This window comes from Antedon mediterranea, chromosome 9, assembly GCF_964355755.1.
Source record: "Antedon mediterranea chromosome 9, ecAntMedi1.1, whole genome shotgun sequence".
NCBI lineage: Eukaryota > Metazoa > Echinodermata > Crinoidea > Comatulida > Antedonidae > Antedon > Antedon mediterranea.
Window position 1 is genome coordinate 23,733,929 of NC_092678.1, and position 14,045 is coordinate 23,747,973.

The 14,045-nt window shown below is 35.0% G+C and overlaps 1 protein-coding gene across 1 annotated transcript; it reads left to right on the forward strand.

The window, feature by feature from the left end:
* LOC140058583 (uncharacterized) lies at positions 1–11,748 on the forward strand. The gene is made up of 4 exons (XM_072104264.1): positions 1–598; positions 8,464–8,763; positions 9,187–9,380; positions 10,195–11,748. Exons 1-4 carry the CDS (start codon positions 460–462, stop codon positions 10,396–10,398), a joined length of 837 nt encoding a protein of 278 aa, XP_071960365.1. The 5' UTR covers positions 1–459; the 3' UTR covers positions 10,399–11,748.
* Positions 11,749–14,045: the final 2,297 nt, after the last annotated feature.

Below are 14,045 nucleotides of genomic sequence, written 5' to 3' on the forward strand. Positions count from 1 at the left end.
CATGGTAGTCGTTGGTTTCCGGTAAGCAGCTACCCAATTTGTCCAACCCATGAGCCAAACGACTGATCTAACTATTTAAATGTTTGTACTTGTTTAAGGTTTCGTCATTTCGGTTTCCTGGATAATACTTTGAAGATACAACGATTTAAAATTCAAAGTTTGACGAAAACGGACAGTAGAGGACTAAAATCAACTTTCACGCGCGAGACTTTCCCTACAGGAAAGAACAACAACTAACCTGGCCATCTATCTACAAAGGGGTGATGTTCGTTCGTTTTGATGTTTAAAATATGACCTCGCCCATAAACAGGAGAAATACGAGCTGCTGGTGCATTGGATGAATGTTGCCAACGTCGTACCTCTGATATCATTATAGCTTAATCATTAAATACAGACATACAGAGAAAGTGTGAGCATTCCTCTATCTGCTTCAGCGTCGTACAGCGAAACATTGTTACGATGTCTTCGTTTTTGTTTCATACTTTGATGTTTGCTTTCTGTGTTTCGTTTTCATTCGCTTGTCACCGATACATTGCTGCCGATTCAAACTTTTACGTGCACAAACATCCACAGGAGCATTTTTGTGAGGCAGATTTTGGTATGTAAACTTTATTTTAGAACAAATCATTTTTAGTTTCATGTCCGGAATTTGAATATTTGTTTTTGGTGAGGTGGGGGGACGTAAAATTTATATTAGGATTTGTTTTTAATTGACGCTATTTTTGTTTTATTTTTTAAAACATCGAGAAATAAGTGAATACAAAATTGTTAGTTGTTGGTGGGAAAATACGATCGAAGCTTACCGATACCACCAGAAAGATATCAACTTGCCATTTATATTTAAACTATTAAACAAAGACACATTTAGATTTAAAAACTATTCTTTTCGATTAAGAAAGACAAATTTTAAATTCAAATTTCTTGGATAATTTGTCATTACAAATAATATGTGCATTAATTTCCAAAAAAAATCTAGGCCTATACGGTATAACTAATTATTGTAACTTAATTTGTAAAATACAATATTCCGATGATGGTCAGTTTTTTTTCTTTCGACGCTCTTTTTGATTTCCCATAATTAATATTCACAGTGAAGTTTGATACCGTGTTGGCCGTGAACTTTCGTGTATTATTTCCTTAATGAGCTTAAAATAGCCTCACAGGCCTTTTATTACACAATCGTAAAGTAGCCATCCAGGTGCCTAAACTAACAACATGGATTAATTAGCTATATAAGAGATAATGAAAATAGATTCTAGGGAACTGTATCTATAATTTGCCCAGTATTATAGACAAACTCTATAATGCAGTGTCACATGTATCATATATGGCGCCTGTATCATAGGCCATAAACCCAACCTTTTTTTCTGATGTGTTGCAAGGATCGATAATATTGCACATATTGTTGTGACGATGACCCGAGACTTCTGCTTACTTCTCCGCCGCATATCAAAGGATCTGTCTACACTATCAGATTTTATGTGACAAACAATGTGATGTGCCTGTCATATTACTACCATATTTGGGCACATATAAAACTTTTTTGTCAAACTTGTTTGATAGTTTAGACAGAGCTAGCTTAGATGGAATACTGTAGGTTAATTTCTGAAGTCAATTAGAGCATCACATCGCAGAACAAGATAATAACATTTTCTTGGCACTTCTGTTAAGCTATAAATTTCCTACTCATTTTATAGTGTTGGCACATACACTCACTTCTACTTGTATACAATATAACATTTTCTTGGCATGCTTACATCATAAATCACTAATCTGTATTATATTCAAATGAGAAATCTTCCAGATGTTGGAAAAAGTCCACATTCTCGACAAAAACAACTACAAGCATGCAGTACAGTGCCTTCATAAGCATTTGTTTTAGTGAGCATTTTTGTGGAATTGAAGATTGACGTTTAGGGTTAGGCCTACTGTCTAAACATCATGAGGGAGTGTGGGATCGTTTCCTTATCTCTGTTTATGATTTAAGTACCAGGTTTATAGTATTGATAATTGCCGTTAAAATGTACCGAAATAATATTACATTGTATGTTTTCAATAATGATAAATTACCCAATTTTATTTTTAGTTTTTACGTAAATCCATTCAATAATGCATATGCATACAATCGGCCATTAAAATAACTGTTTCAGTTTAAAATAGGAGACAGTGCATTGTTGCAGAACATTAACCAAATACACTTTACTCTGCGCCATAAATGGTTATTTGCCAAGTTTTAATAGATAATGTAGAGCAGTGTTACTACTGTCCTAGCCATGCTAATTGTTGTCGGTCTGGGGGTGATCATTGAAAACTAGTTTCATATTGCAAATGACCCTAAGTGTCCAAGTATATTATCAAGTCTGCTGTTGACGATTCGCAAACCCCGTCTTTTCACAAGTGACAGTACCGGCAGCTTCGAGTTTTCAACACCGATATATAGCGCCTTCAAATACCCGGTATATATTTATGTTGGATCGTGGCAAATGATTAATAAGGCCCATTTACACTAGGACGATAACGATGGACGATAAATATATAAACATGCATTTTTTTTACATAAAACAAAATAAATTAGAAAGGTTTTCGTTCTAGAACTATAGGATAATCATTTATGCTGTCTTTGATAAAAATTATATTTTTAAAATTCCAATCAAATGACGTCATGATAAATAAAAACAATAAAATCGTATTGTCACGATATTATTGCTCTTACTAATCATGACGTCATTTGATTGGACGTGTGAAAATATCATTTTCATCAAAGGAAGCATAGAAGGTTATTATATAGTTCTAGAATGAAAAGTACTATTATACTGTGTGTGTGGAGTGAGGGACAAAAGGAGTAGGCCTACACTAATTTGTATCATCTTTATATACTGACATTTGGGTTTTTGTGGGCTTACGTCAAATATGTATGTTCTTACCTTATTAACTCACCGTCACTGGTTCTGTCGGACTGTAAGTTGTACACCTACAAAACAAAAATATATTTGTATATTGCTACTTGTACGTTGACGAAGGGTTAGTGCTATTCAAAACTGTGCAAACAAATCTGTCTGGCTGTTTTACTTTATCGTTTTGATTTAGCTTTAAAAAAAATTAAATTAAGATCAAGCTACTATCAGTAATTTCCTCTTTCATTTATATTATAAATACACTATAAAAGTGTTTCACAACTATTTAAATTCGGTGGTGTCCCACTTTAATTCGTGTCGAGTAAAAGTAGAACAAAGCTGAAGTATCAACCCAAAGGTCATCCTCCAACCCACAACTCCAGCCTACACGAACAAAGATATTGGCCTACTTTTAGCTAGAATTAATACTAATAAAATAATAATTTAATTCTTTCGGATGTTGAGTCGTACCCCATACTGCTACCCTGTCTTATCTTATTGTATTTGTCACACAGTAGACACTGTCTTTGGTATGTTAACAATTTATAAAATAATTGTTACAAATTTGGGTTTTTAGTAATTTTCAAGATTTGATCTTGCTGTTGATTTCATAAGATACTTGTTTTCGGAATTCAATTCAATTCAATTTCTTTTTATTTCAGAAATATCTTCCATAGTAATAATTAACAGAAACAGAAAAAGAAAAATTGTAAACTCTAAACTTAAGTATATAGAATGCTTTTCCATCTACAATATATTTTGGAGTTATGGAGCATATGTTTGGAAACACAAGCAACAAGGATGTTACCACTATTCAACATACGTTGCATGAAACCATAGGTAGATAAATGTAATCGGTAATTTTAAATTGTTAACCTTCGAATAAAAAAACCTTGGGAATATGGATTCTAGGCCTTGTTCATAATCCGCCCAGACAACAGCTTTGAATTGAATTGAAATTTATACTGGGTAACCTCTTCAGTCAAAGACTGGTCTCCCAGAGGGCCCAGTTGGTGATCAGTGGCTGTGATGTACTAATACACCGGGGTAACCCCCTACTCGTCTCGAAAGATGTACTAGGTTCTTTAAAGTGCACACGAGCTAGATGTGTACACTGGACCTACGGTTTATAGTCCTTATCCGAGAAGACCCGTTCTACCACCAGAACCATGGAGTGAGTGAGCATCGAACCCAGCTTAGATATTGATTTCCAAAAAGAATTAACTGTGTTCTGCCGCCGAATCCTTTTTCAATTTGGTCAAAGTTTTTGTTGGATTCTGACGACAAATCTATCTTTAATTTGTTTGATATTTGTTTCAATTTTTGGTGTATTAAAGAACTGTAGGCCTAACTGTCACTAGTACTGTATAATTATAGTCAGGGAAGAGTAACATTACACGGTTACGTTTGATCAATTGTTGATGTATTAAAGCTGTATTAAAGCTGTATTAAACTAAATACAGTCCGGGAAGAGTAAAAGTACTCTGATATTTTCAAACATTACATGTAGTTTTATGATGATGTTTTATGAAAAAATTGCTATAGGCCTACAATCACCACATCAATATTGATGTTTCAGCGAATTACTATCCTCGCAAGAAAGATGATTCAGTCATGGTAGGCCTATACCTCAATTGTCTATTGCAATTCTACACACACTGTAGGAGAGCGTCCAGTTGTTTCTTCTATTTTTTTGTGTAGAGTATCTCTTTACAGTATTCCCCTATGTCTGGAAGTATAGATTTTTCGCAGGGGAGTTGTGCAGATACTCTTAGCGATGATGAGGAGACTTTTGCTCCAGATAATGTTAGCGATATCAATGGTCGCTACCCATGGAGGTATATAAACTAATTTCCACATCGATATTGATGTTCCAACAATTTACTATCAGTAATGGTAGAACCATACCTCAATGGTTTATTCGAATTATACCCACTGTAGGAGAGCGTTAAACACTGATTGTTAACTTTATTATTCTACTTCCTGTCAGAAGATCATTGGTAGGTGCATGTCCAGTGTGTTGACCTTTCGCTGACCTATCAGTGTCAACAAAAAGTCAATCTGCTGGACATTGTCTCAAATTAAAGTAAAAAGGTCAGTAATTTCCTTTCGGAGATGACTTTAGACCCGTGACAACAGACTGAGTCTTTATCAATGATCTAACACACTGACCGAATAAACCTCATAAAGGCACAACATATTTATAATATAAAACAATCGGAAACACTTTTACCATACATTTTGTTTTTGTTAATTTCTATTGTTGGAATAATCACTACACTCGATAAATATCGACACAGAGTGACATTTTGTCCTATTAAGGCATTTTCCATTTTATACAACGTTTTGATCAACTTGTTTTATTTTGTATAATATTATAGGAAATAAATAATATATATGAGAATATGAGAATGAGTATTTAAATGAATTATTTTAATTTCAGATTTACAGTAAGATATGATATTAATAAGATTGTTTGTTTGTCATGACCACATATGTAAATAAATATGAAAACCAAAAACGCATGGTAGTAGATAAAAAAAACTTTACAGAAAAATCTATATACAAAAAAAATGTGAAATAAACTATTATTGATAAATATTATTTCTGAAAAATATCAGAATTGAAATACGTAGGCCTCTACACTGCTAAGGGAAATGAACAATTATTTGTACGATAAATTACAATCTATTTATTCTATCAAAGCATTAGACACAGCCACCCGGCCTACGCGACAACCTAAAAATGAATTTAAAGCATTGAATAATTATGTAATGTTATAAAAACATAAACATCTTGCATAACATAGTATCATGCTATGAATGTCAGTACGCTGTCTAGAAATAATTGCACAACACTTCATGTTATTAACATAGTTCAGAATCATGTTTGACCCTTGATTAAAAATGGTCATAAACACCATGAAACCATGTGGAGTTATATTATTATATATTATGGATTACATATAATAATCAATATTGTATTGCTAGGGCAGTAAGTTCCCTCAACCAACCCCTAGCTGTGTGTAGTATTAGAAGCAACATCTATTCATTGACGATATGCGTGTAAATGGACGTCCCAGCAACACCAATTTGATTAAAATTTACTATAGTAAGAATAAAATGTCATTGAGGACCGTGTGAAGGTTATAGTTGGTGATAACCATATTATACATTTTAAATTACTACGATGCAGAGAAGAAATCGTATTGGCATTTTTTTTTTAAAATGCTGGTGCGTACGTAGGATTTGAACCCAGAAGTCTGATTGGTGATCAACTTAACCACTAAGCTATAGGCAATTTAACATCAGGCGGAGGAGCCCCGGTTAGCGTTACGTTTTCAACCATTCCGCGCGCGTTACGTTTTATTTATTATTACGACGTAAAAGGTAATAGTGCCACAAGGAAGCAACGTAAGCGCAACGACGCATGGGATGATCTATCGCGCCGTGATGGATTATTCGAACAGTCCCTTGTCATAGGTCAACTCACTTCTTTTGTCTACAGCCTCGCGTTGCGTCCTAGTGGGAACCAAACTTAAATACAAGACAACTACAAGACGATATGCGTCCATACTCCCAGACCAGACTATACATAACCACACATTAAATAAACACGGATTGCACCCACACAGATTTAACGATGACAGGAAGAGTTACATTTCCCGTAAATTATGCGCGAAATAACGATGGTAATTTAAATTGAACCAATAGTTAATTATCTTGTCATCATTCTCATATCACCATTCTCTTTTATTCAAGAACGAACTTAAGCTGATGTAAGAGCTTGTGTAGCTCATAACTCCGATAGGTTTCGATGTTATGTTACACTACGCACGTTTAAACGCGAACAAAGTTAAACCGATTGATTGACTGACATAACTCCGATAGATTCGATGTTATGTTATTGACATATACGTTTGAACGCAAACAAAGTTAAACCGATTGATTGACTGACATAACTCCGATAGATTCGATGTTATGTTACGACATATACGTTTGAACGCAAACAAAGTTAAACCGACTGATTGACTGACGTAACTCCGATAGATTCGATGTTATGTTACGACATATACGTTTGAACGCAAACAAAGTTAAACCGATTGATTGACTGACGTAACTCCGATAGATTCGATGTTATGTTATGACATATACGTTTGAACGCAAACAAAGTTAAACCGATTGATTGACTGACGTAACTCCGATAGATCGTGCAAACTTATATTTATACTATTATTTTCTCTTTAAAAAATTAATCAATGCTAAAATACACCACAAGAAATTTAGCCTGGGATTGGAACATTTGTGGTTTAAATTGAGCCAGGGACGCCTAGACAGAACTTTATTTTTAGCACATTGTTTTTACATTATTAAAAAAAAATGTTAAAATTGAAATGCTGATAAATAAATCAACCGAACCTTAACTGAAATTCCCGACGGAATACACTGAGATTAAAACGACATAATGATACAATTAAATTGTTATTTGATAGGATTCTGTTCGGCTGATCTTTACACTGCCATAGCATAGGTTACACATACCGCATACGCGTTATATTAAAATGTGTATTACATAAGTCAAGGCTCAGTTGATACAAATGTATTTACTGTTTATTTCTGGATATTGAAATCAATTACATGTAACAGATTGGTTCGTTCACAATTGTAAGAATTATATCTGCGTCCGTGGGGTTTAAATTAGAGTTCATGGTGTGATTAGAACTGAACAAGTTTGCAGCAGGTCACATACATTTGTTTATTTGGTATTCTTTTCTCTCTCTGTTTTTCTATGATTGAGTTTGAAATAGTCATAAATCACTTTTTAAATCGAACACCCCCACTGAAATTAAATTAAGGAATCTGTTTTGGAAATATAATACAAGTTATACAAACAGATCTGGCACTAATGGAAAAAACTGTATAATCACAGGTGGTATAATGGCTTTTAAAAGATGTCTACCCGTTTCTGATAAAATAAACACATAGTTTAATATAATACAAATTATTACATAAAATTAATAAATTATAAACATGTATAGCAAGATCCAGAATGATGCGAATACAGATAGGGGAAGGAGAAGAAGGGGAGGGCTGCGTTAAGCAAACTTATAGTTTGAGTTCCCAAAAAGTGTGATATGTCCCAATATGGTAGTGATATGTCCCAATATGGTAGTGATATGTCCCAATATGGTAGTGATATGTCCCAATATGGTAGTGATGTGTCCCAATATGGTAGTGATATTCTTAAATATGGTAGTGATATGTCCCAATATGGTAGTGATATGTCCCAATATGGTAGTGATGTCCCAATATGGTAGTGATATTCTTAAAAATGTATGGGCAAATCAAATTATGTTGGTCACATAATGTTTGATAGTGGGGACAGATCTTAAGTATATTAATTAGTATACATTATTATATTGAGAATTCAAGGTTTATGTTCAGAGCTAGAATGCAGCACTGCAACATTAGATTGTAACTGTTGCCACGATTATCAAAATGGATGAATTTAATCAAGATAGTATTAACTACGATGTTGATTTACAATCTTAAGTTATTTTTATTCACAGTTTTAAGAGGTCGTATAATAAGTTCACGACAAGTGTTATACAACTCTAGCAACGGCCAAGTTGTTGAGGAACATGTTGAGGACAGTGGTGTGGAATCTTTAACCTTACAGCCTAACTTTACACTGAGTTATGATGATGAGGACGGCGTCATCAAGAGAGGAACAATATTCAGAGTGTCAGTTAGAAATGTGTATAAAGGTGCTGAGCACTTGGGTGAGAATTCTGAAACAGAAATCTTCACGACAGCTAACACTAAATTGATGTCAAGAAAAAAGGCACGAAAGACCTATGTGTTGACAGGTAAAGTGGTATTCTTATCGATGTGTGTGACCATTTGTACCACCTCAACCGTCTGTTGATGACAATACTTAAAGATGCATTAACTTTATCTAAAATTCTAAACATGCTGATGAATTCTAAAAGATAACAATATATTTTTATATGAATTGTGATTAATTAAACTGATTGGTTCTTACTCGGACACAACACAAGTAATTTGACCAATCACGATGCGATTGCGATTTAATCATCAATCATGATTAGTCAAATTACTTGCGTTGCGCGTACGACGTCCTTGCTCGACGGTTATTTTTAATTATAACTTAGGTGATCATGCCTTATTGATTTACTTTTGTAATGTTTTTATGTTTTTCTTTGTACTTTGTTTGGCGAAATAAATGATTTGATAAAACCAAGCTTAATTATGTTTACTTTAATGTTCAGGTTTTTTACGGCGCTCTAGCATTCCAATGGAGTACAGTCACTGTTCGTGGCTATTTGAACAGGGCCAGAATCCATTTGTCCATGGCTATTTAAACTTTTTAAGTGGATGTAACTGGATGGATGAGTGGAAACGACTGACGCATGAGCAACGGTTGGCAATCAGTCGCTACTATAAACGAAACTGTCGATGTGAGGTACGTATGATCCGGCTTGAGTTGACAACATAAAGCTTTGTTCTCACTAGACGTAACGCAAGGACGTAAACGTAACGCAAACGTGTTGACCAATGACAAGCGACCGTTCGAATAATACATCGCTTGTAATTAGTCAACTCACTTACGTTGCGTTACGTTCTTGTCTTGCGTCTCAAGTGGGAACCAAGCATAAACAATTCTGTAAATGCGTACACTACAATAATTCAATTCGTCAAACTCGTTCAAAATTAGACAATACTTAAGATATTTCTTCGGATGCTTAGCAAAGACATTGGTCCTTTGCGCAATCCTCAAATATAGTTTATACTTTTTATATTTGGTTATTAGTAAAGGCATTTCTAAACCTCTAGTCTATGGTTTCCGTATAACAAACATGTCAGATGCAATCATTGGAAGTTTTAGACAAAGTGTGATTCATCCACAAAATGCAATTAAAAACCGCAAATATTTACGAAGAATTGCTAAATATATTAGGTATATTTCTCAATACAGTAGTGAACTGAAAATATCCTGAACTATCAAATATAAAAGTAGGTCTATGTAAGAAAGATTTTTACCTTGATTTAAGCGACGAGAACATGTTGGTTCCTTCCAAAGTTATGCCGCCCCTATGATCAAAATGGAGAAAAGCAGGAAAGAATGTGGAGCTGAGGAAACAACGAAGAGAAAGCAGTTCTTATAAATCTTCATCATTTTGACACCTTCAATTGGGAATAGGTTTGAAGAAATCAACAAAATAACCAAAAACAAAGATTATTCTGATTTATTAAAGAATTAAACATTTACATTGCAGATTGTTCGGTGCCACGGAAGACAATGGGATCCACACAGCTATTGTTCTGGTGATCTGGTACGTGCTGTAAGCGGACACGGATGCACGATGAAGCTGACGAATGAGTACACGTTAACCAGACAAGTCTGTGTCAGGCGAAAGGGCGAACAGTGCCGATGGTTCACTGTGCCTACCACCAAGACAGAAGAAACAGAACAAGAGTAGAACATTAATGTTAAAACATTCAGCTGGTTACTGATTACAATTCCTTTGTAGCCTAAGCATGGACCTATGTTTATACCTTCATGGCCTAAGTAATGTTGGGGTCCTCCCAATATACTGTAACATGAGCACAATTATCTGTCCTCAATCGTACTGAACAAAACCAATCGTCACATTGACGATTGCTTACACTTTTACACCGACTAGAAATGGTAAAGAAAGTTTTAATTTTAGAATTTCAATAAACTTACACTCTGTCTCTGGTAAAACATATCACCATGATCTCACTTGCGATGTATAGCGGGCAGTTTAATGCTGAATATTACTATCGACGTACATGAACGAAATGCTTATATTATACCGAACAAAAACAAATATGTATTTTCAATTATTATTAGTTTAAATCCGGATATAAACAACATTAAAGATTTCAACTACGACGCAATTGTGATTTTAACACGAATTATTTTAGATATTTACTAATACAAACCATGATTTAGTCTCGAATTTTCATGCAAAAAGTGTGTGTTTTTATGTAAATAGATTTTGAGATTCCGTTTATTTAAATTAATATGCAAATTCTACCTCTATTATACATTGAAGTTAAGATTTCACGAGTTTTTGAATCACCAATATTCCGAAAATCACTCGTGTGAACGCATCTCAACTTAGCCGGGTTAAGACAAATCCAAACATTTTTCAGTCAAAAACATTTTTTAGTGTAGAGTTTGATATTAAAAACCAGTGCCAAGAATGATTGAGTCTAACAATATAGTTTGGCATTAAAACTCAGGGACAACTGCTGATAGAAAACAGCTATTTTGATATTTAGTGTAAGTAACAAAAATAAAATGTAGTAGAGAAAACGAAAAAATATATTTCTAAATAGTAGAGAATAGTTGGATAGAGATTTAGTTACAGAATTAACTGTTACGTTGAATATCATACATATTGGGTAACCTAAAGCTTGGTTCCCACAAGGCTAGGACCCTAATCAATGACGTCTGGAGTTTAGTTATAGTGTGAACGCAGTGCCCAAATGCACCTACAGATTGGTTCCCACTAGGACGTTACTTAATGACGTCACGTCCGGATTGTAGTGTGAACGCAGTGCACACACGCACAAAGTCTAAACAATAAAATAGCTATAAGAAAATGTGTTATGACGTTATAAAGCTTTGTTCCCACTAGGACGACAACGCAAGGGAGTTGACCAATAAATAATCCATCGCTTGTGATTGGTCAACTCATTGTACTTGCGCAACGTCCTAGTGGGAACTAAGATTCAATATTGTAAGCCTGTAATTTGTATCCAATATTAAAAACATTAAAATGCTAGTTTGACGGTAACAATAATTTATATGCTTTCTCATTTATGAATTTCAAAGTTTTCTGTGTGTAGATATGTAGGCCTCTTATAATGTTTCCTGTGACGTCATTTGGCGACAGGCACCCGTAAAATCCCAATTTATTATCTTGGTGAATCACAATAAAACACAAAGCTGTTTTTCCAGGGTGTGTATAAAAAACAACGGTTTATATTAAACTATTTTTGAAAAATGTACTTTATAAAATGATTGAATGTCGTCTTCCAGGGGCTTAGATATTTTCCTTTAAGTAAGAACTTAACACCAAGATCACATTTCAGAGTAACTAGGACGGAGTCATACGTATTAGCCCCATTACCTATGCGCATTATCACTTACAGTGCAGTTATTTAACAATTATGATCTTACATAAATCATGAATATTAGTGAAACCTGCCAAAACATATTTTTTCCGCTTTTTCAAAATCTATTTTTACAAACTTTTAAGAAAAGCGTTTCAGCTTTCTGTGTTAGATCTTAAACTGCGATACTGTAAAGTCCAATTTACAAAACAAGGAGCGAAAAGCACTCGTAAGATACAGATTGTACGTGAAACAAGCTACGCGCTTTCCCGCTTAACAGTTGTTAGAGCTACCCAAAATAAAGTTAAATAAATAAATAACGTTATCTGCAAACTGGATGGATATTTTAAGTGACAAATTAACATTCCACAATAGGCCTGGGCAGATATGTTGAAATTAATATGTTCTATGCTTAGTAGATTATGTGGCTACTTTTCACAACGGCGTAAGGAGAGTTGCGAATGCTTGAACCGTTCAAGAAGTCGAGGGAAATCGCGCCGAAAAAAGACCAATAGCGTACTTCTTTACTTTTGGTAAGACTGCCACGCCTACATTTAGATAGACAACAACAGATGCAAGCCGGCGGTCGGGTGGTTAGACAAATCAGGTCATTTTCAGTAAAAATATATAACGGAACATATAATTATATTTCTTTTTAGAAACATTATTGTCATTTCCGTTTAAATTCAAACTAAGATTTGTGTCGTCCAATTTTACTCAGCAAAGGAAATGCAAATCAGCTGTGCGTAAGCTAGTTTTCACTACGATAACAGAAACATAAAGCCGTTACTTTTAAAGGGGAAATTCACCTGTGCGTTCTTACTTTTAATCACAATTAGGGGCCTCATACAGAGGTAGCAGACCAATATGTGAACTCACTTTTCCTATTTGAAAGGTGTTAAGCCCTGTCTACTCTATCCAACTAGTTTGACAAAAAGAAGTGTGATATGCCCAAATATGGTAGTGATATGCCCAAATATGGTAGTGATATGCCCAAATATAGTAGTGATATAAAATCATCATCATCAATATATGGGCACATCACATTTTTCTGTCACATACAGTTTGATAGTGCAGACAGAGCTCTATACAAAACTGGGAACATTTCGTTAGTAAAAATGTGCTGCGTTAGGTATTATGCATGTGCAGATTTATGTGCGACTATGTAAAAGTGATCTATCTCAAAATAATAATTGCTCTTTTTGCTTTTTTACAATTTTATTCCCAGTCTGGTGGTAGAGAAATGTTTGTAGAGGTCCTAATGCCTGCACATATAAAGTATTCAAATTTATTATTCAAACAAAGCCTGTTGTAAAATACATTTATCCCATAATATTGAAGTTGTCATGATACGGATGCCGATTTCCCCAGGTACGTCGCCTCTGGGCTTTGTTAAGCATGTTCTCACAGATTTAGGTGTTCCTCACAAACAGGGGTGAAAGTGAAACGATTTATAGGTTTATTTTCAACCTTCTTATTCCCAGGTCCGTTTTATGACGCGTTGCACGTAGATGTTTTTCAATTCTCTACTGTTCGAAAGCGGGTTACATACGGACAAACGGACGTGTCGTGCGCGCGTAGAGATATGCCATGTGTAGGCCTACTACCCTGCGTTGGTATGACGTGGAACGGCACTGCTTTAGTGTGAACCAATCTTTAATACGTCGTGCGTACTATATTCGTTTGTATGACGAGGCACGACCGGGGGCACGACACTTCTTTAGTGTGTACCAACCCTAGATGTGTCGTGCGTAGATATGCGTTTGTACAACGAGGTACGACACTGCTTTAGTGTGTACCAACCCTGGATGTGTCGTGCGTAGATATGCGTTTGTACAACGAGGCACGACACTGCTTTAGTGTGTACCAACCCTGGATGTGACGTGCGTAGATATGCGTTTGTACAACGAGGTACGACACTGCTTTAGTGTGTACCAACCCTGGATGTGACGTGCGTAGATATGCGTTTGTACAACGAGGC